At 46.4% G+C, this 23,887-nt stretch overlaps 1 protein-coding gene across 1 annotated transcript; it reads left to right on the top strand.

Annotated features, from left to right (window-relative positions):
* Positions 1-540: 540 nt before the first annotated feature.
* Positions 541-23,773, top strand: CUTA (cutA divalent cation tolerance homolog). Its single transcript, XM_070735625.1, has 8 exons — positions 541-657; positions 793-911; positions 21,771-21,921; positions 21,999-22,168; positions 22,677-22,736; positions 22,836-22,881; positions 23,185-23,234; positions 23,641-23,773. Exons 1-8 carry the CDS (start codon positions 541-543, stop codon positions 23,738-23,740), a joined length of 813 nt encoding a protein of 270 aa, XP_070591726.1. The 3' UTR covers positions 23,741-23,773.
* The last annotated feature ends 114 nt before the right edge of the window (positions 23,774-23,887 follow it).

Here is a 23,887-nt window from a genome sequence, read left to right as displayed (position 1 = left end):
CCTCTCCTGGTTTAGTTTCCATCCATTGCTTCTTGTCCTACCCTCAGGTGCTTTGGAGAATAGCTTGACTCCCTCTTCTTTGGGGCCACCCCTGAGCTACTGGAAGGCTGCTCTCATGTTACACAAACATCCCCAATGTCTCCTCTGGTTGTTCCTCCTCATTTACATCAGAAATACCCAATTCCAGCAACTGGGAGTATCTATAGTATCTGATACTCTATGATGATCTGTAGTATCCTCCCCTGAGCCCCCAAACCTTTACCCTGAGACTCTCCACGGTCGATCTCTCCGGACTGCTAAGAGGTCAGTGAGGGCCCTTCCGTCCCCTGTCCTTACCGTTTCTCTCCTGCTAGGGCCATGTATATAAATATTATACTTAACTGTTTCTCCAAACGTTTTAGGTTCTAGTCACCTAAAAAGCCACCAGATTGTTTGAGTGCTGGGTGAAAATTAAAGTAGGGCAAAAGCTGCGACGGATGGAAACTAATCCAGGAGAGAAGCAACGTAGAACTGAACCGAAATTTCCTGACAGTGAGAACAATGAATCAGTGGAACTACTCGCTCCCAGAAATTGAGGATGCTCCAACGCTGGAAGTTCTCAAGAAGAGACTGGACAAGCTGTTGGTCAGAAACGGTGTAAAGTTGAGGGAGGCGAAGGTTGGGCTCTGATTTATTTCTCGGATCCCTTTTGCAAGGCTGACGTTAGGGTTCCTTGCCCGAGCAAGGGGTTCGTCTAGAAGACCTCCGAGGTCCCTTCCGACTCCACCGCTCTCTTCTGTGCTAACATCCCAGCCTCACCGGTGGCTCCACGCTCCGAGCAAGCAGGAAGCTGGGCAGAGGCCCTCCTCTCCGGCCAGGTTCCCATCAAGAGCTCTGGCCCAAGTGGGCTTACTCCAGGGTTACGCACAGAGGTAGCACCAACCTCCAAAACTCAGTTCCTAAATTTCCCTCTTTGGGGCCTTTCACACACAGACCTCCCCCCCCCCCTGAAAGAGATGGGGGGCAGCGTTCCAGGACTCTAGTATCCCTAGTACCTCCAGCCAAGAATAGGAAAGCGTGCCCCTTACTTCCTCAGTTCAGTCCAACCTCCGTCCATTCCAATCTAAATCCAGCTCAGCCCGACTTCAACCCAGACCCCAAACTCAATCTCAAATGTAAACTAATCAATGCAAGAAGTATAATTAACAAGTTGTCTGAATTCCTCCTCCTTCTCGACACCAACTTATTTGATTTGATCTTTGTCTGTGGCTAAATACATCGTATCCTGACTCCATCATCATATCAAGTAACTACCTTGTCCTTCGGTCTGACCGAGAATCCCGCAGAGGAGGCGGTGTAGCCATAGTCTATAAAAACTCAGTCTAAAAAACATCCAAGTTGCACATGATCTTCTCCTCCTGGAAACCATTATATGTGACCTTTCACTCAATACCACACTTCGCTTCCTACTAGGCTACAGAGCTCCTGACTCCGACATCACTCATGCAACCAAATTAACCTCACTGCTAACGTGGGCAGCCTCCTGCCCTTCCCTCATTATCTTCCTTGGTGACCTCAACCCACCTCACATCAGCTGGACCTTAAATGAACGCAGCACGGAACCAATCCACACTACCTTATACAATGCCATCACCAGCCTGGGACTTGACCAATTAGTATCAAACAATACTAGGCTCAACAGCTGTCTTGACCTCATATTCTGTAATAGCAAAAGCGCAATCTGTGGTCTGCATGTAAAAGAACCCTTTTCCAACAGTGATCATAGTGTGATTAACTTCAATCTCAATCTACACCAGGAATAACATCCACCTGTGTAATGTGTCACCTAAGTACAATTTTAGGAAAGCCAACGACGAACTCATAGATGCCAATCTCTCAATTCTTGACTGGCAAACTATATTTTCTAACTGCAACACTATTGATTTCTACAACACATTCTTACTCCAAGTTGAAAGACTTATCAGACTACATGTACCACTAACTTCAACCAGAAGTAAAACAAAAAATAACTTACCTGTCTCAATAAGGAAACCAAAAAAAGATTTCTCTGGCATAAAAGCAAAAAAGGCCGAGTAACCAACTTCAAAAGCCGCTACAAAAGCAGATGCCAGCAAATAAAAGCAGAATGTCTCAACTATCACAGCAAACAAGAGGAAAATCTCCTTCACACCAAATCTAACTGAGCCTTGTACAATTTTGTCAACAACAAACTCAAAGACTCTAGACCCATTCCACCTCTCATTGGACCCAACAACAAAGAATACCATGATGATCCATCCAAAACTAACCTCTTCAACTCTTTCTTTGGCTCTGTCTTCGTTAAGAGTAATGGCTCATCCCCCATCTTTGCTAATCGCACCTCAAACTCTCTCAACGACCTAACCCAAGTAGACTTCATTGTAGACCATACTGAAAAAGTAATCAGAGACCTCAAACCTTCTCTATCAGTCGGACCAGATGGTCTTTGCGCATACTTCCTGAAAAAACTTTATTCTGCTATAGCCGAACCACTAAGCTTTATCTTTCAAAATTCCTTCAGGACCAGCACACTCCCCAAGCTATGGTCAAAAGCAATGGTCATCCCCATCTTCAAAAAAGGAGACCCTTCTCTCGTTGACAACTACAGACCAATTTCGCTATGCTGCGTCTCATGTAAAGTCATGGAATCAATTATAAATCAATCAATCACCCTTTACTTAGAATCTAATAACCTACTCTCTAACAAACAATTTGGATTCAGAAAGAAATTATCCTGCAACCTACAACTACTTCACTGCAAAAACATCTGGACTAACCACCTAGATCAAGGAAAATCCATTGATGCAATTTATATTGACTTTTGCAAAGCCTTCGATTCAGTGGTCCACGACAAACTTCTCCTAAAACTCAAACCCTATGGCATCTCAGGATTCCTCCACAGCTGGATTACTGCATTCCTCTCAAACAGGCAACAAGTTGTCAAAATTGGAAGGGCCACTTCCACCCCCGTCCCTGTCAAGTGTGGCGTTCGCCAGGGCAGCGTACTAGGTCCTACTCTTTTCATTCTCTACATCAATGACCTCTGTGATCATATCGCAAGCAACTGTGTTCTTTTCGCTGACGATGTAAAACTTTTCAACACCACGGACAACACATCTACTCTCCAAAAAGACCTCGACTTTGTCTCAGATTGGTCTAACACCTGGCAACTTCAAATATCAACCAACAAATGCTCTACCCTCCACATTGGCAAAAAGAATCCGAACCTCATATATAAACTGAATAAACAAAATCTCACAGCCAACCCCCACTCAGTAAAAGACCCTGGAATACTAATATCACATGACCTAAGTGCCAAACAGCAACAATATCACCAAAAAGGCTTCTAGAGTTGTTAACCTGATGCTACGTAGCTTCTGCTCCGGCAATCTCACACTACTCACCAGAGCCTACAAAACGTTTGCCAGACCCATCCTTGAATACAGCTCATCTGTCTGGAACCCATATCGCATCTCGGACATCAACACCGTCAAAAACGTCCAAAGATACTTCACCAGAAGAGCCCTTCACTCCTCCACTCGAAACAGAATGCCCTACGAAAGCAGACTATCAATCCTAGGTCTAGAAAGCTTAGAACTATGTCGCCTAAGACACGATCTAAGTATTGCCCACAAGATCATATGCTGCAACGTTCTACCTGTTAATGACTACTTCAGCTTCAATCGCAACAACACAAGAGCACGCAACAGATTCAAACTTAATATTAACCGCTCCAAACTTGACTGTAAAAAATATGACTTTAGCAATCGAGTTGTCAAAGCGTGGAACTCATTATCTGACTCAGTAGTGTCAACCCCTAACCCCCAACATTTTTCCCTTAGATTATCCAGGGTTGACCCCTCCAGGTTCCTAAAAGGTCAGTAAGGGGCGTGCATAAGTGCACCAGTGGGCCTTCCGTCCCCTGTCCAATTGTCTCTCCTTTATCCCATATATCTTTTCTTCCTTTCACATATCTTCTCCTCTATTTTTATATTTTTTCTTCTATCCTTTTCTTTATATATATTACTACATGTCTATTCTCTTCAATGTGTATTGTGTATTGGACAAAATAAATAAATAAAATTAAAATTAAAAACTCGGCCCCATGTAAAATCTGAATTATTGACAGCAGGAGCAAAGTCGTTAGCAGGGAAGGTTCTGCTTGCTCAGCGGAGGTTGTGATCGCCCCAACTCTGGACATATCCGAGAGGAGACTGGACTGCCCTCTGGCTGGGGAGGTGGAGGGTCTCCTGCTTGAGTAGGGGGGTTGGACTAGATGACCTGCAGGGTCTCTTTCAACTCAGATAGATAGAAAGAGAGATGAGAGAGAGATTAGAGAGAGAGAGAGACAAGAGATAGATAACCCAAAGATCACCTCTCTCTCTCTCTCTCATTATCTCTCCCTCTCTCTCTTTCCCCCCTCTCCATCTCTTTCTCCCCCTCCCTCCTTCCCTCTCCCTCCCTCTCATTCTACCTCCCCATCTCCTTTTCCAGAGAAAGCCAGTTTCAAAATAACCATGAGATCATTGTCTCCCCACGTTTTGCTTTCAGCTCGAACCCACTCTGTGTACGATGGATGGAGACCATAAGTGTGGGTCTTCCTCCTTCTGGGTCAGGAGTCTCCAAACTTGGCAACTTTAAGACTGGTGGACGTTCACTGACTGTCGAATTTGGGTAGTTGAAGTTCAGCAGTCTTGAGTTGCCAAGTTTGGAGATTCCTGACCTAAAATTAGGGAGGGTTGATGACTATTTCATAATAATAATAATAATGATAATAACAGAGTTGGAAGGGACTTTTGAGGTCTTCTAGTCCAACCCCCTGCTTAGGCAGGAAACCCTACCCTACTTCAGACGGATGATTCTCCAACATCTGCTTAAAAACTTCCAGTGTTGGAGCATTCACAACTTCTGGAGGCAACTTCTGTCCCACTGATCAACCGTTCTGACTGTCAGGAAATTTCTCCTTAGTTCTGAGTTGCTCCTCTCTGTTGTGGTTGGTTCGTGGGCAGTTCCTCTGATGACAGGTTTTGAACCAGGTGAGCCGGGTCTGTCGGAGCACCGGAGACCTGTGTGGCTCTTGGAAGGTCCAGACAGTGAGGGGGAAGGAGAAGGGGCTGGAGAGGTGGAGGGGGAGGTCCCTGCAGTGCCTGTGGAACCCCCAGTTAGAGCCTCAACTGGGTCGGATGAGGAGGGGGGGAATTAATGACCCCATCCTCAATGTGTAGGTGCGAAGGATGATGGGACGACAGGAGCAGCTGCGCAGACACAGAAGAAGATCTTAAACCACGGCTGGGAGTAGCTAGGGGATCCTGCAGCAGGCTTAAAAGGGGAGGCTTCGTGGGAGAGCTCTTTGCAGGAGTTATCGTTCGTGGTTTAACAGAGACAATGAAACAGATCCGGAGTTCTGTCTCTAAACCAACCTCTTGCATTCTTGGAAAACAGCCCAGTTTTTGGACACTTGTGTTTTGAAAATCACAAACCCCATTGTTCACGCTCTTGAACAATAGAGTGAGTACTTTTGCTCCAGCCCAGTTTGGGGGCCTTCTTTACAAACCTTGTGGTGGGGGGGGGGGGTTTGAGACACTCGTTATCAGCTTGGCAGGGAACCCCGACCTTTGGCTCACAAAAAGACATTCTTCTGCCATCATTGCGGCTCTCAGCCAATTTGTAACACAATATATTTTGTGTTTCGGAAGCCTCCGGTCTGTGTGTGTGTGTGTTTGTGTTTGTCTTTCCTTGCTGCCCTTCAAACAGAACACTCTCCTTGTTTAGTTTCCACCCATTGTTTCTTCCACTTTCAGATGCTTTGGAGAACAGCTTGACTCCTTCTTTGTGGCAACCACAGATATATATTGGGTGGCTGCTATCTTGTCTCCCCTGGTCCTTCTTTCCCTTAAACTGGACATTCACCCAGTTCCTGCAACCGCTCTTCATATGTTTTAGCCTCCATTTATCCCCTCATTCTCGTTGTGGCTCTTCTCTGCACTTTCTCTAGAGTCTCAACATCCTTTTTGCATCGTGGCAACCAAACCTGGATGCAGGATTCCAGGTGTGGCCTCACCAAGGCCTTGTAAAGGTGGTATGAACCCTTCACGTGACCTTGATTCTATTCCTTCTGTTAATGCAGCCTAGAACTGTGTTGGCTTTTGGGACGGCGGCTGCACACGGCTGGTTTGTTTATTTATTTATATATTTTTATTTTTATTTATTTTTATTTATTTATTTATACCATGTATAAATTCTATAAGCCTAGGGGGAAGGGAAATTTCAATTCCCCCATGCCTGACGACAGAGGTGGGTTTTAAGGAGCTTGCGAAAGGCAAGGAGGGTTGGGGCAACTCTGATATCTGGGGGGAGCTGGTTCCAGAGGGTCGGGGCCGCCACAGAGAAGGCTCTTCCTCTGGGTCCCGCCAAATGACATTGTTTAGTCGACAGGACCTGGACAAGGCCAACTCTGTGGGACCTAACCGGTTGCTGGGATTCGTGCGGCAGTGTGGTTCATACCTTTGGTAGATAAGTGGTTCCACAATGCTCCGCTAGGACTCCAAGAACAATGTCACGGTTACTGCTATTGAGCCAAGTTTCATCCAATCTGTGTACCTATAATTGTTTTCTGTTGCCCAAGTGTGGAAACCACAGAGACGGGGCCACGATTCCTTGATTTGAGGCTCTGCCTCTGGACTTATGCCAATTTATTATTTATAACAAGTTCCTTGTGTATAGAAATATAAAGTATTAATTCTTCAAATAACCTAGTTACAATGTGAATGGTTAATATGTAACACATAAATCCTGTCAAGGTATTATTACTAAATAAACAGAAGAATATCTAATTAGCTTTTACCTTAGATAAACAGAAGGGTTTCAATGACCTTAGGTAAATAGAAGCTTACATGGATAATTATTTCCTTGAGCTAATCCAAGGGGTGGGTTGCCTTAGCCAGGCAGGGAGGCTTGATCCTATCATATCCACAGAAGGCATTCCACATTCCTACAGATGGGGAGAGTTAACCCACATTTTACTCTTTTTCCTAGATGCGTGGAAAGCATAACTTTTAGACTTAAATAAGACAGAACAATGAGATGCTTTATGGAGAAGATAGGTGTCCATATCGTTGCAATAATCGGCAATAACCGACACATAAGTGTAAAACATTTTTTATTCCATTGAATTTCATTTTGTTAGATAGTGTTGTGTATGTGTTCAGTTTGGGGATTTTTCAGATTCTGATTCAGAAAGTGGTGATGACTTAGTGGCAGGGCCTGATTTAGAGGCAGAAGAAGAAGAAGGAGACCAACCACAGGACGTTTCTATGGGTTCGGATTCAAGCGAAGGAGAAGCAGATGCTAGGTGGGTAAATCCTCATTTCAGACACTTGCAGAGGCGAAGAGAACAAGGGTCAGGGAAGAAATATTAAGGACGTTGGTGGACGTGCCCAAAAGCTAAAGAGTACTGGAACATAATAGAAAAATGGCTGAAAGAAATAACTCAATTAGATATTAAGAAAGCACCAGAATTTTTTTTATTGGGCATATCAAATTATCAATACAAAAAACATATATATTATTTAATAGTTCATATATTAGTAGCGGCTAGGTTAGTTTTTGCACAAAAATGGAAAGATAGTGAGATTCCAAAAGAAACAGATATTCTTAAGAAGATTTTAGACTGTGCCGAATTAGATATGATGATGAGACAGTCACATAATCAAGAAGAATCAGAATTTTATGATATTTGGCAGAAAGTATATATTTGGTGGGAAACAAGGAATAAGAGATAAGTGTGTTGTTATATTATCTAGCATATTTGAATTTAGTATTAGAATTGTATAAGATGGTAATTATTAGTACAAATATAAATTTCTTTCATCTCTTTTTTTCTTCCCTTTTTTCTCTTTGTTTTTTCATAAAAACTTTTTCCTTTTCACATATATCTTTATAAATTTTGATACAGATTTAGATTTATATTAAGATTGAAATTTTTACTGTATATAACAATATGTATTTTACAGATAAACTTTTTACTTTTATATGAAGACTTCTACTTTGAGCGGAGCGACTGTAGCTCCATTAAGTGTTATATGTTTTGTTTGTTGTGTTTGTTACTTTGAAAAAACCAATAAAATATATATATATATATAAAAAGAAATATTAAGGAGAGGAACGGGTTAATTAATCAAGTAATTAATTCATCACGTCCAGGTGTCAGCGGAAGAGAAGAGTTGAGTCGTCAATCTGCCGTTGAGAAATATGGAGGTTTTTTCAAGCAGCTCCGAATGTAAGCTATCCCTTGTGTACTTTTAATTGAAGTTTTTATGACTCTGGGCTAACTCTGACTAGCCATAAATCTTAGAATGACTTGTGGAATGCTTTAATGATTTTGAAGTTGCTTTGCATATCGAAGTTTAAGATAAGAGATTAGCGCTGCGTGCCGAGATGATTCAGTATGGAACACAGGAAAGAAAAATAAAGGTGATGTGGTGTTTTGTAAATGTAGGCATTTAGCCATCCTTTATTCCAATTACCAGTGGCCTTAGCCGGAGACCAGAACAGTTAGGGACCAGTGTTCCAGTTTGTTGAAGTCCATCTGGATCCTGACCTTATCTTTTGGGATGTTGGCAATTCCTGTAGCCTGCAACTTTGATGAGTTTAACAGATTAACAGAGCTGAAAGGGACCTTTTAGGTCATCTAGTCCAACCAGCCACCCAAGCAGGAGACCTTACACCATTTCTGACAAACAGAAGTCCAATCTCATCTCGAAAATCTCCAGGGATGAAGCTCCCACAACCTCTGAAGGCAACTTCTCTTCCACGGGTTGATTGTTCTCACTGTCACAAAGTCCCTCCTTATTTCCAGGTCGAATCTCTCCTTGGTCAGCTTCCGTCCAGGATTCCTTATCCGGCCTTCAGGTGCTTTGGAGAACAGCCTGACCCCCCTCCTCTCTGTGGCAGCCCCTCAGATATTGGAACACTGCTATCATGTCTCCCCTGGTCCCTCTCTTCACCAGACAGGCGATGCCCAGTTCATGTAAGCGTTCTTCCTATGTTTTAGCCTCCAGTGCTCTGATCATTCTGGTTGCTCTTCTGTTTCCTCGTCTAAGTCACTTATTGAGAAATTGAAGAGTCTTGGGCCTAAGACGAAACCTTGTGGTACCCCACTGCTTATTTTCCTCCACGTAGATATAGTACCAGTAAGGACTACTCGTTGAGTACCATTTGCCAGAAGGGGGAATCAACCTATTTTACAAAGCAGCTGAAGGCAAATCAAGAAGCAATAGAAACATAGGAGATTGACGACAGAAAAAGACCTCCTGGTTCATCTGTTCTACATACTCCTGGTCAGTTGGAGGATGATGAAGAAATTGAGGACTCAGATACAGATAGTGTTTATGAATTAGTGGTGGGCCCTGGGTTACAGGTAGTAGAACAGGTGGGAGGCCAGCCACAGGATAGGGCTATGAGTCCAGAATCTAGCGAGGAAGAATCAGACGTTTGCTGGGTCAATCCTAAATTCAGAAGGGTCCAAAAACGTAAGGAAGAGGTGTTTGGAAGAAGATATTCAGGGGAGGAATGGGTTAAATACTGGAGTGATGTATTTGGTATGTCAGGGGGGGGGGTCAGTGGGGAAGAAGGATGGAGTTTCAATGTTGTACTGCGAAAAACGAAAAACGAAAGGTTTCCGTCCAGCTCCCAAGCGAGCATATGCATTTTGTGTTGATTTACAGTCAGTTCTGCTGTTTGTGAATCATGCTGTGAGTACATAGATCTTGTTAAAGGGAGGAGGCTGGGAGGAATGCAGGAGGAATGCAATTAAGAGAGATAACGGGAGGAAGAGGAATGTGCTAGTATGAACTGTCTTTTGAACACGGAAGGGAAGAGAAATAAAGATGGAGTTTCTTTGTTTATGAAATACTGCATTTAGTGAGAGTTATTTGTAACAGCTAAAGTTCTACCAGAAACCAGAACACCATCTAGTCTGCCCTTATACTATTTCCTGTATTTTATCTTAGGATGGATCTATGTTTATCCCAGGCATGTTTAAATTCAGTTACAGTGGATTGACCAACCACGTCTGCTGGAAGTTTGTTCCAAGGATCTACTACTCTTTCAGTCAAATAATATTTTCTCACGTTGCTTTTGATCTTTCCCCCAACTAGCTTCAGATTGTGCCCCCTTGTTCTTGTGCTCACTTTCCTATTGAAAACACTTCAGAACCTCTAATAAGCCCTTATTTAATCCATCATGTCCCCACTTTTCCTTCTGTCCTCCAGACTCTACAGATTGAGTTCATGAAGTCTTTCCTGATACGTTGTATGCTTAAGCCCTTCCACCATTCTTGTAGCCCGTCTTTGGACCCGTTCAATTTCATGCATATCTTTTTCTAGGTGAGGTCTCCAGAACTGGACACAGGACTCCAAATGGGGTCTCACCAGCGCTCTGTACAATAGATGGGAGAATATAATATATAATAGATGGAAGAATCAATGAGAGAACTGACCTAGAGCTAATAAAGAAATTTATTTACAGTGAGAAATAAGTGCACTGGTGTGCCTTTCGTCCCCTGTCCAATTGTCTTTCCTTTCTCTCACCTATCTTATGTATTCTCTTCCTTTCATATATCCTCTCCTCTAAGTTCACCTTCACCCTCTTTTATATTATCACATGTCTATTTTTCTTCCTATGTATTTGTATATTGGACAAATGAATAAATGAATAAATTAATTAATTAATCAGTGGAGCAATTTGCCCCCAGAGGTTGTGGGTGCCCCCTCCCTGGATGTTTTCAAGGAAATGTTGAATAGCCAGGGGTTGGACTAGAAGACCTCCAAGGTCTCTTACAACTTTGTGTTTCTCTTACTTAGTTCAAACTTGGTCCCACCAAGACGGAATGGCTGTGGGCCGGGGTGGCGCAGCAGGTAGAGTGCTGTACTGCAGGCCACTGAAGCTGACTGTAGATCTGAAGGTCAGCGGTTCAAATCTCATCACCGGCTCAAGGTTGACTCAGCCTTCCATCCTTCCGACGTGGGTAAAATGAGGACCCGGGTTGTGGGGGCAATAGCCTTGCTCTGTTACAAAAAGTGCTATTGCTAACATGTTGTAAGCTGCCCTGAGTCTAAGAAGGGCGGCATAAAAATCAAATGAATGAATGAATGAATGAATGAATGAATGAATAAATAAATAAATAAAAAGCTCTCCCCAGGGACCACCCACTCTTGGGTCTGACTGGGGTGGTCGTTCCTCGTGTCGACTGATGAATGATCGGTGCCTCCGTTGTGAACCACAATTTCTCCCCCTCCCCTCCAGAGAGTAGGTGGCTTTTGCAAGATGCCTCTGGGTGAAGAGATCTTCTATTTATTTATTTTTATTCTTTATTATATTTATTTTGTGAAAACATAAACAAGATAGTAGGCATTGGCATATAAACAAAGTAAATGGAGATGAATGAGGACAATGGGACAGGGATGGTAGCACACGGTGGGGGGCTCATGCACGCCCCTTACAGGCCTCTTAGGAACGGGGTGAGGTCCACAGCAGACAGTCTCAGGTGAAGGTTTGGGGGGTTTGGGGAAGAAACCTCAGAGTCCGGTAGTGGATTCCAGGCATCGATCGCTCTGTGGCTGAAGTCGTATTTTCTGCCATTGAGTTTGGAGCGGTTTATATTGAGTTTGAATCTATTGTGTGAGGCTCATGTATTATTGGGGTTGAAGATGAAGTATTCATTGACAGGTAGGACATTGTGGTAGATGGTTTTATGAACTACATTTAGATCATAACGAAGGCGGCGTAGTTCTATATTTTCTAAGGCCAAAATTTCATGCCTGGTAGAATAAGGCCTTCTGTTGAGCGCAGAGGAGTGGAGGACTCTTCTTGTGAAATATTTCTGGACTCTCTCGATTGCATTAATGTCCGAAATGCAGTACAGGTTCCATACAGGTGAGTTGTATTCCAGAATTGGTCTAGCAAATGTTTTGTATGCTATGGTTAGCAATGTAATATCACCAGAGAAGAAGCTATGCAAGATTAGATTAACAACCCTTGGTGCCTTTTTGGCAAAGTTGTTACAGGGGACATTGGCACTTAGGTCACTCGATATGAGTACTCCAAGGCCCTTGACAGAGTGGGGGTCGTCTATATGGTTGTGTCCTCTAAGCTTGTATTTTGTGTTCTGATTCTTTTTGCCGATGTGTAAGACAGAGCATTTGTTGGTTGGGATTTGAAGTTGACAGTTGTCTGACCATTCTGATACAATACATGGTCAAGGTCAGTGTTATCAGTGGTGCTGAATAGTTTAACATCATTAGCCAAGAGAGTGCAGTTGCTTGTAATAGGATCATAAATGTTGTTTAGGTAAAGTATGAATAGTGTTGGTCCTAGAATGCTGCCTTGAGGCACACCATGGTTGACAGGAGCAGGATTTGATAGGGCCCTCCCTATTTTGACCACTTGTTGCCTGTTTGACAAGAATTCAATTATCCAGTCATGAAGGGGACCAGCGATGCCATAAGGTTTTCGTTTCTGAAGTAGTTTGCCGTGCACTAGTGAATCAAAGCTTTACAAAAGTCTATGTAGGCCTGTAAGACCCTTACTGACCTCTTAGGTATGGGGTGAGGTCGACTGTAGATGGTCTTGCTAGGGAGTGTGCAGAGCAGCCCCTCAGTCATCAAGGATGCAAATGCATAAAGGAAATGTGGAATTATGAGTCACGATTCAGTCATACAAACCAGATATATTAAAGTGTATAAAATATTATTTCCTTTAGAAAATATTGCAGTCAGGTTAAACAGACCGGCCATACACATTCAAATCAGTCAATATCTCTCAATATAATAATAATAATAATATGACACGCCTTACGTTGTCTTACATATCAGAAATTGCAGCTTACAAATACATCAAACACAGAGACATCAGTCACCGTGAATCAGCAACATGAGCAGAGAGAGAAAATCATGTTTCTGGCTCCCTCCAGTGGCAATTTGCTGCACTACTTCTTAAAGCTATAGTATTTCAATACAAACAAACATTCATTGTTAGCTTGTTTATATATTGCAAACGCAACTGTTTTGTACAGAGTACTAACAAGTCTAAGGTTAAAGCTTTCGGGGTTTTGGGGGAAGAAGAGTGAGATTATAAAAGCCCGGACTAGTTCAATACCAATGAAGAAGAAAAATAATAGGTGCAAAAGAAACCAGCATGGCTGCATGAAGAACTCTCTGACAAATTGAAAGACAAAAGGGACAAGTATAAAAAGTGGAAGGGGAAATAACTGAGGCAGAATACCAGCAAATAGCCCGAGCCTGTAAAGATGAAGTGAGGAAAGCTAAAGCTCACAATGAACAAAGGTTTGCGACAGACCAATCAGCCGGACTTCAACATCAGGGAAGATTTTGGAAAAGATAATCAAGCAACGAGTCAACGAACACCTAGAAGCAAACCAAGTAATAACCAAAAGGCAACATGGGTTTGTCAAAAACAGATCATGCCAGACTAATCTTATAGCATTCTTTGACAAAGTGACAAAATTAGTGGACCAGGGGAAGGTTGTCGATGTGGTTTACTTGGACTTCAGTAAGGCTTTTGACAAAGTAGACCACAACCTACTACTAAATAAAGTAGAAAATGTGGGATGGGCAGCAACACCTGCAGATGGCTTCAAAATTGGCTAACTAACCGCACTCAAGGTGTAGTGGTCAATGGAACTGCACCTCCATGGAGGGAAGGATGCAGTGGAGGACCCCAAGGCTCTGTTTCAGGCCCAGCACTCTTCAACATCTTCACCAATGACTTGGACAAGGGGATGGATGGGGAACTCATCAAATTTGCAGATTATTATTAATTGGATTTGTATGCCGCCCTTCTCCGAGGACACCAAACTGGCCGGAATTGCCAACACTCCAGAAGATGGGCGCAAAATATAGAACGATCTTGACAAAGGTGAACAATGGGCGCTATCTAACAAAATGAAATTCAATGGTGAAAAAAGTAAGGTTCTACATTTAGGGAAGGAAAACAAAATGCACAGCTACAGTATATGTGGTACGTATATAACTCATGGCAAATCATGTCAGACTAATCTCATTGATTTCTTTGACTATGTCACAAAGGTGTTGGATGAAGGTGGTGCCGTGGATATTGCCTACCTGGACTTCAGCAAAGCCTTTGATATGGTTCCACATAAAGAGCTGATAGATAAATTAGTGAAGATTGGACTTAATCCCTGGATAGTTCAATGGATTTGCAGCTGGCTGAAGCATAGACATCAGAGAGTTATTGTTAATGGCGAGTATTCTGAGCAGAGACATGTTACAAGCGGTGTGCCACAAGGGTCTGTTCTGGGTCCTATTCTTTTTAATATGTTTGTGAGTGACATAGGGGAAGGTTTGGTAGGGAAGGTTTGCCTATTTGCCGATGACTCTAAAGTGTGCAATAGGGTTGATATTCCTGGAAGCGTCTGTAATATGGTAAATGATTTAGCTTTACTAGATAAATGGTCAAAGCAATGGAAACTGCAGTTTAATGTTTCCAAATGTAAAATAATGCACTTGGGGAAAAGGAATCCTCAATCTGAGTATCGCATTGGCAGTTCTGTACAGTACTTGCAAAAACTTCAGAAGAAAAGGATTTAGGGGCAGTGATCTCTGACCGTCTCAAAATGGGTGAGCAGTGTGGTCGGGCAGTAGGAAAAGCAAGTAGGATGCTTGGCTGCATAGCTAGAGGTATAACAAGCAGGAAGAGGGAGATTATGATCCCGCTACAGTGATCCCTCGATTAGCACGGTCTCGATTAGTGCGAAACGCTACAACACGGTTTTTCAAAAAATATTAATTAAAAAATACTCCACGGTTTTTTTGCTATACCACGGTTTTTCCCACCCGATGACGTCATACGTCATCACCAAGAGTCACTTCTCTGTCTCTTTCTCTTTCTTTCCTGTCATTCTCTGCTTCAATCATTTTCTCATTTCTCTTTTTTTCTCCCCTTTTTTCTATCATTTCTCTCTCTCTTTCTTCCTCTCTCACACTCTCTTCCTCCCTCTCTCATCTCTTTCTTTCCTTCTCTCTCTTTCCTTCTCTCTCCCCCCCTCCACTTGCCCACGAGAAGAAAAAAAGCAACCTCTGCCGGGCAGCTCCCCTTGTGCCCCCGCTTTGTGCCTGCCTCTTGTCCCTCTCTTTTGGGGATTTTTTTTTCTTTTCTGTCTGAGTGCGTCTGTGTGAGCGCGAGAGAGGGAGTGCGTGTATGTGTGTGTGTGTCTGTTGCGGGTTGGGCTGGTCGACCTCGGAGGCGGGAGAAGGCGAAGAGGTAGCAAGCGGGGAACCCGGCGGGGTGGATGGCGGCAGCGGCGTGTGTGTGTGTGGTGGCCGCCTTCAGCTTGGGGTCGCCGCCGGCATGCTCGAAGGACGCGCCGCCGCCCGCCTTGGAGCCCTCGAAAGCCTCGTCGTCTTCTGTGCTCTGCTCGCCGCTGCTCTCCAAGCGGGGCGCAGCGGCTGGGAGCGCGCGCCTTTTCTCCCCTGCGTGGATCCTGCCTAGCCGTCGCGCCTCTCTTGAAGATGGGGAGCCTGGCGACGCGCTGTTTTCCCCCACCGAGGACAATCGGGGGTAAACTCTTTTGGTTGGGAACCAACCGGCCCAGTGCTCTTTTGGCTCTCTTGGGGTTTCCCCTTTGCCTGGGCAGCAGGAAGACCCAAGGAAGGTTCCTTTGGCCGCCCAACAGCTGATCTGCTCCGCAGCGCGGCAGCAGCGAGGAGCCGAAGATGGGGTTTCCCCTTTGCCTGGGCAACGGGGAAACTCCATCTTCGGCTCCTCGCTGCTTCCGCGCTGCGGAGCAGATCAGCTGTTGGGCGGCCAAAGGAACCTTCCCTGGGTCTTCCCCGCTGCCCACACGCAAACCACCATCTGCGCATGTGCGGCCATGGGAAAAAAAGGGCGCGCATGCGCAGATGGTGTTTTTACTTCCGCACCACTATAACACGGAAAATCGATTAGCGCGGGAGGTCTTGGAACGTAACCCCCGCGCTAATCGAGGGATCACTGTATATAGAATGCTGGTGAGACCACATTTGGAATACTGTGTCCAGTTCTGGAGACCTCACCTACAAAAAGATATTGATAAAATTGAAGGGGTCCAAAGACGGGCTACAAGAACGGTGGAAGGTCTTAAGCATAAAACGTATCAGGAAAGACTTCATGGACTCCATCTGTATAGTCTGGAGGACAGAAGGAAAAGGGGGGACATGATCAAAACATTTAAATATGTTAGTCCTCATGGTCCATCTAGTCTGCCCTCATACTATTTCCTGTGTTTTATCTTAGGATGGATCCATGTTTATCCCAGACATGTTTAAATTCAGTTCCTGTGGATTTACCAACCACGTCTGCTGGAAGTTTGTTCCAAGGATCTACTACTCATTTCAGTGAAATAATATTTTCTCACATTGCTTCTGATCTTTCCCTTCAGATTGTGTCCTTCAGATTGTGTCCCCTTTTTCTTGTGTTCACTTTCCTATTAAAAACACTTCCCTCCTGAACCCTATTTAACCCTTTCACATATTTAAATGTTTCGATCATGTCCCCCCTTTTCCTTCTGTCCTCCAGACTCCACAGATTGAGTTCATGAAGTCTTTCCTGATATGTTTTATGCTTAAGACCTTCCACCATTCTTGTAGCCCGTCTTTGGACCCGTTCAATTTTGTCAATATCTTTTTGTAGGTGAGGTCTCCAGAACTGAACACAGTACTCCAAATGTGGTCTCACCACCAGCGCTCTATACAGACTTTAGTTCAGTGAAGGCATTCCGCCCTCCCCCCGGTGGGTCGCCCTCTAGGGAAAGCACAGCATGCCATAATTGTCACATCAGAATGAAATGATAAAGAGAAAGTTTTCTCGATGGGAGGACGACCTTGAATGCCTCAAGACCTCTCCTATTTATTGTATTTTCACAGTTCTGACATGTGGTACAGAATGACCAATTCGCAAGGCGCCACATACATTCCAGCAACTATTCACTTTTGTACCTTGTAAGGCAAGCTTCTCTTTGGGTAATAAACTGAAGCTACGTTCCTTGCTTTTTCCCATTATTGTGTGATTGCAAAGGAATGTCAGTAATGCATACCGTATATGGAAGTTTAGCTATTGGTTTTTCTTCACATTGCATACCAAGTCCATACATGGTCTGCAGCTTGCTTACTGAGCCTAGACTTTGTTGCCTTTCCATTGAAGAAGAATTAAGGTTTTATTCAGCACATAATTTAGGCTTAAAACATCAATCTCCAGCAATATTTTATTTCCAAATTTCAGTGCTTAAAAATCTATGATTACAACAGTTCAGCATTCAATACCGTCATTCCAGACATTCTTCTAACTAAGCGGAACCAGCTAGCTGTACCTGAACACATTTGTAAGTGGACGAAAAGCCAACATGGGCTTGTCAAAAACAGATCATGCCAGACTAATCTCACTGCGTTCTTTGACAAAGTGACAAAATTAGTGGGCCAGAGGAATGCTCTCAATTTAATTTACTTGGATTTAAGTAAGGCTTTTGACAAAGTATACTACAAGATAAAGTAGAAAAATGTGAGATGGACAGCAACACCACCAGATGGATTCAACATTGGTTCACCAACTGCACTCAACGTGTAGTGCTCAATGGGACTGTATCTCCATGGAGGGGAGTATGTGGTGGAGTATCCCAAGGCTCTGTTTTAGGCCCAGGACTCTTCAACATCTTCATCAATGGTTTGGACAAGGGGAGAGATGGGGAACTCCTCAAATTTGCAGATAACACCAAACTGGCAGGAATAGGCAACACTCCAGAAGACAGGAGCAAAATACAGAAGGATCTTGGCAGGCTCGAACAATGGGCGCTTATCTCCGGATAAGACGGAGTGGCTGTGGGTTTTGCCTCCCAAGGACAATCCCATCTGTCCGTCCATTACCCTGGGGGGGGGAATTATTGACCCCCTCAGAGAGGGTCCGCAACTTGGGCGTCCTCCTCGATCCACAGCTCACATTAGAAAAACATCTCTCAGCTGTGGCGAGGGGGGCGTTTGCCCAGGTTCGCCTGGTGCACCAGTTGCGGCCCTATCTGGACCGGGACTCACTGCTCACAGTCACTCATGCCCTCATCACCTCGAGGTTCGACTACTGTAATGCTCTCTACATGGGGCTACCTTTGAAAAGTGTTCGGAAACTTCAGATCGTGCAGAATGCAGCTGCGAGAGCAGTCATGGGCTTCCCCAAGTATGCCCATGTTTCACCATCACTCCGCAGTCTGCATTGGCTGCCGATCAATTTCCGGTCACAATTCAAAGTGTTGGTTATGACCTTTAAAGCCCTTCATGGCACTGGACCAGAATATCTCTGAGACCGCCTCCTGCCGCACGAATCCCAGCGACCGATTAGGTCCCACAGAGTGGGCCTTCTCCGGGTCCCGTCAACTAAACAATGTCGGTTGGCGGGCCCCAGGGGAAGAGCCTTCTCTGTGGCGGCACCGGCCCTATGGAACCAACTCCCCCCGGAGATTAGGATTGCCCCTACTCTTCCTGCCTTCCGTAAACTCCTTAAAACCCACCTTTGTCGTCAGGCATGGGGGAATTGAAACATCTCCCCCTGGGTATGTTTAATTTATATATGGTATGCGTGTGTGTATGTCTCTTAAATCTTTAAACATTTTAAAAACTGTTGGATTATTTATGATTTGTTGTTACATGTTGTGAGCCGCCCCGAGTCTTCGGAGAGGGGCGGCATACAAATCGAATAAATAATAATAATAATAATAATCTAACAAAATTAATTTATATTATTTTTATTTTATTTATTTATTTATTTATTTATTAAAATTTATTTATTGATTTATTTTTTGGGATTTGTATGCTGCCCCTCTCCGCAGACTTGAAAATGAAATTCTATGGTGAAAAAAGTTTCTGGCAAGAAAAACAAAACACACAGGTACAGTAGATGTGGTACATTGTGAGAGGGATCTTGGAGTCGTAGTGGTGACCATTTAAGACGGTTGCAGGAACTGGGCATGGCTGGTTTAATTAAAAGAAGGACGACGGGGGGGGGACATGATCGCAGCCTTCCAGTATCTCAGGGGCTGCCACAAAGAAGAGGGGGTCAAACTGTTCTTCAGAGCACTTGAGGGTGGGACAAGAAGCCACGGGTGGAAGCAACAGATTGCGAGAGCCATCATGGGCTTCCCTAGGCATGCCCATGTCACACCAACACTGCATTGGTTGTCTATCAGTTTCTGGTCACAATTCAAAGTGTTGGTTATGACCTATAAAGCCCTTCATGGCATGGCATTGGACCAGAATACCTCCGGGACCGCCTTCTGCCGCATGAATCCCAGCGACCGGTTAGGTCCCACAGAGTTGGCCTTCTCCGGGTCCCGTCAATGAAACAATGTCATTTGGCGGGACCCAGGGGAAGAGCCTTCTCTGTGATGGGCCCCGACCCTCTGGAATCAACTCCCCCCAGAGATTAGGAAACTCCTTAAAGTCCACCTCTGCCGTCAGCATTGGGAAATTGATTCCCCTGGGCCGTTTCCATTTTATGTATGGTTTATGTGAGATGAATGATTGTTTTTTATATTAAGGATTTTAAATTGTTTTTAACTGTTGGATTTGTACTGTTTTGCTGTTGTGAGCTGCCCCGAGTCTTCGGAGAGGGGTGGCATACAAATCTAATTTAATAATAATAATAATAATAATAATAATAATAATAATAATAATAATAATAATGACAGTTAGAACAATTAATCAGTGGAACAGAAGTTGCCTCCAGAAGGTGTGAATGCTCCAACACTCGAAGCTTTTAACCATCCACCTGAATTAGTATAGGGTTTCCTGCGTAAGCAGGGGGTTAGGCTAGAAGACCTCAAAAAAAGAAGATACCTGTACAACTAGCACAGCCCCCCCTCCCCCAAGGCTGTGTACTCTCACCTCTTCTCTCTATACACTAATGACTGCATCTCAAACGATCCATTTGTTAAACTACTGAAGTTTGCAGACGATACAACAGTGATCGGACTCATCCGAGACAATGATGAATCCGCATAGACGGGAGGATGAACAACTAACCTTGTGGTGTGACTGGAACAATCTAGAACTGAACACACTCAAAACCGTAGAAATGGTGGTAGACTTTAGGAGAAACCCTTCCACCCTTCCACCTCTCACAATACTAGACGACACAGTCTCCACAGTAGAGACCTTCAAATTTCTAGGTTCTATCATATCTCAAGACCTAAAATGGTCACCTAACATCAAAAACATCATCAAAAAAGCACAACAAAGAATGTTCTTTCTGCACCAGCTCAGGAAACTCAAACTGCCCCAGGAGCTGCTGATCCAGTTCTACAGAGGAATCATTGAGTCTGTCATCTGCACCTCAATCACTGTCTGGTTCTGCAACCCAACAAGACCGACACAGACTTTGGAGGAGAATGAGAACTGCAGAACAAACCAATGGCTGCCAACCTGCCTTCCACTGAGGACCTGCATACTGCACGAGTCAAAAAGAGGGCGGGGAAAATATTGACTGGCGCCTCTAGTTCGTAAGTCTGCCCTACTGTTAATCTTATTGTTTCCTTCACCCCCCTCCTCTCACAAATTATTATTATTATTATTATTATTATTATTATTATTATTATTATTATTTGGATTTGTATGCCGCCCCTCTCCGAAGACTTTGGTGCAAACATCCTTACAATTTATATTGATTTGTTCCTAATATGATTGGATTGCTTATTTGTATCCATTCTATCATTAAATGTTGTACCACATGATTCCTGACCAATGTCTCTTTTTCTTTTATGTGCACTGAGAGCATCTGCACCAAAGACAAATCCCTTGTGTGTCCAGTCACACCTGGCCAATAAAGAATTCTGTTCTCTTCTCTTCTATCCTCTCTCTGTGGGGGGGGGGGGGATAAAAGGGGAGGAAGGTGGGTTTATATGTTTGCTGCCTTCAGTTACTTATAAAAATAGTAAAGGCAAGACACTAATAAATAGATAGATGAACAATAAAACCCAGGGCCCCAGCCCAGCCAGGGCAATCCCAGAGAACCCAAACCAAGCGACAAAGGGCAATGCACCAACCTGGAGCGTGAGGCCTGGCTGGTCTTGAATGCAGCAGCCCCTGGAGGGAGAGCGGAGCCCTCGGGCTGTTTCCAAGGGTCAGTTGGGTGTTGGTTGCTTCGTTTTGCCTGTCCAGGGTCCCATTCCTGAGACTGAGGCCTTGGGTCACTTTGAGACCGAGAGACAGAGAGAGAGATAATATAGAGGTGATATAAATAGATAGATGATAAGAGATGATTGATAGATGATAGATAAGAGAGAGAGATAGAAAACAGAGAAATAGAGAATAGAGAAATAGATGATGGAGAGACAGGGCCCTGTGATCATGGCTCCCTCTCTCTCTGGCTGAGACACAGGGGTTTTATGATCACGATTATCATTATCATTATTTGTTTTCTATCATTATGAAATGTAAATACTTATTACTACAAAATGTTTGTGTCACTATGAAATGTTTTAATTCTCATGACATTGGCCCATCCATTCAAACCAAGGGGGAAGTCGAGTAAACGTGCTCCTGGCCCACCGGCCTAGAGGAGAGGCGGGAGGGCGGCCAGGCCCAGGCGCTTCCCCCCCAACCCAGAGGGGGCCCTGGCTGCCCCCCCGCACCAGCGAGGGCGGGGGGGGGGCAGGAGGGCCGCTTTCTCCCCAGGACCTGATGGGCGGGGGGGGGCAGGCGCTGCACCGGCCGCACTTCCGGCTCGAGCGACGGAGGCGGCAGGAAGCAGGTGGCGGAGGACCCCGGCTGGGGCACCGAGGGCCGGAGAGCCTGCGTGCGTGCGTGCGTGCCATCCATGCTCGCGCAGAGGTCCGCGGGCGCCTGCGCGGTGAGGGTCGCGGGGGTGGGGGGCTGGGTGAGTGGGGGGTGGGCGGGGCCGTATTAAGCTCCTCCCTCTCCTGGCAGGTGGGGGCGGCGCTGGTGGGGGCGGCGCTGCTGATGGTGCCGGTGCTGCAGCGGCTGTCGGGGCGCCTCTTCTCCTCCTCCTCCTCCATGGCGGCCCAGCCTCCCCCGGGCCTCCTCGCGGCCGCCTTCGTCTCCTGCCCCAACGAGACGGTGGCCAAGGAGATCGCCAGGTGCGGGGGGGGGGCTGGAGCTGAGGGGAGGGGGTCAAAGGGGGGGCAGAAAAGCCTGGGGGTTGAGGGGAGGGGCCAGAGGGTTGGAGGGGCCAAAGGGGAGGGGCGGGAAGGCTGGAGGGGCTGGAGCTGAGGGGAGGGGGGTCAAAGGGGGGGGCAGAAAAGCCTGGGGGTTGAGGGGAGGGGCCAGAGGGTTGGAGGGGCCAAAGGGGAGGGGCGGGAAGGCTGGGGGGGCTGGAGCTGAGGGGAGGGGGGTCAAAGGGGGGGGGGGCAGAAAAGCCTGGGGGCCAGAGGGTTGGAGGGGCCAAAGGGGAGGGGCGGGAAGGCTGGGGGGGCTGGAGCTGAGGGGAGGGGGTCAAAGGGGGGGCAGAAAAGCCTGGGGGCTGAGGGGAGGGGCCAGAGGGTGGGAGGGGCCAAAGGGGAGGGGCGGGATGGCTGGGGGAGTGGAGCTGAGGGGAGGGGTCGGAGGGGGCCTGCTGGGCCCTGATGGTTGTCGGGGGTCCCACAGGGGCCTGGTGGAGCGGCGGCTGGCGGCCTGCGTGAACGTCCTGCCTCATGTCACCTCCATGTGAGTCTTTCGGGGGGGAGGGGAGTGGGCTGGGTGTGGGGGGAGGGGTCACGTCGAGGCCCCCCCCGGACTCAGCTCCCCCCCCCGTCTCTCTTGCAGCTACCGGTGGAAGGAGGCCATTGAGGAGGATGCGGAGGTGCTGCTGGTGAGTGGGGCAGGCAGGAGGGGCGGTGGGAGGGGCGGGGCCCTTGCGAGGGGGGGGGCAGCCTTGTCCCCCCAGCCGTCTTGCAACACTCGAGACATGCCCCCCCTTCCATTGGACCCCTCCCTCGCTTGGAACCCCAACGGGGTGAGTCGAAAGTGCCAGGGGGCGGCCACGGCCACTGCCACAGGGGTAGTGTGGCCACGGAGCAATTGGGGAGGTGGGGGCTGCAATTGGGGTGGGGGGTTCCCTCCGCCACCCCTCCCCCACAGAGCCTCGGCTCCCTCACGGCCGCTCTCTCTGCAGATGATCAAGACCCGCGGCTCCAGGGTCTCGGCGCTGGCAGAGTTTGTCCGGTAAGTGGCGTGGGGGGGAGGGGGTGGTGCCTGCAGGGGTCTCTGTCTGTGGGGGGGGGGGACGGCATTCTGCTAGCAAAAGTGGAGCTGCACTGCCCCCCCCCCTCTGGGTGGTGACCGGCGTTGGAGCGAGAAACACCAGACCTCAGCGGGTTTCGGCCATTGCTTCAGTTCATGCGTGGAATAAAACCCCCGGCAAACTCTGGCGCTGTGGTGCGTCTCCTCCTCCTCCTCACCACATTTGCTTCACGCGCAGAAGCCAAATTGTGCTGTGACACACACACACACGCCCAGTGGAGGTGTAAGTGGCGACCCCCTCCCACAGGCAGTTTGTGTGTGTGTGTGTGTGCGATGGGGCATCACTCAGTGTCTTCCTAACCCCTCCCCCTCCCGCTTTGGTCTGCAGGTCAGTGCACCCCTACGAAGTGGCCGAGGTGATCTCCGTCCCCATCCAGCAGGGAAACCCCCCGTACCTGCGGTGGGTGGAAGAGTCCGTGGACCCCTGAGTGACCCCCACAATAAAAGCTCTCCCTTCTGTCTGCAGGGCCTCCTTGCGTCTTTGGGGGGGGAGGGGGCTCACGTGGGGCTGGCCTGACCCCCACCCCACCCTCAGCACCCACAGTCCCACGGCTGCCCCCCCCCCACAGTGGAAG

Source organism: Erythrolamprus reginae, chromosome 2 (genome assembly GCF_031021105.1).
Source record: "Erythrolamprus reginae isolate rEryReg1 chromosome 2, rEryReg1.hap1, whole genome shotgun sequence".
Lineage (NCBI taxonomy): Eukaryota > Metazoa > Chordata > Lepidosauria > Squamata > Dipsadidae > Erythrolamprus > Erythrolamprus reginae.
The sequence above is the reverse complement of the archived record's forward strand: the minus strand, read 5'-3'. Positions and strand labels throughout refer to the sequence as shown.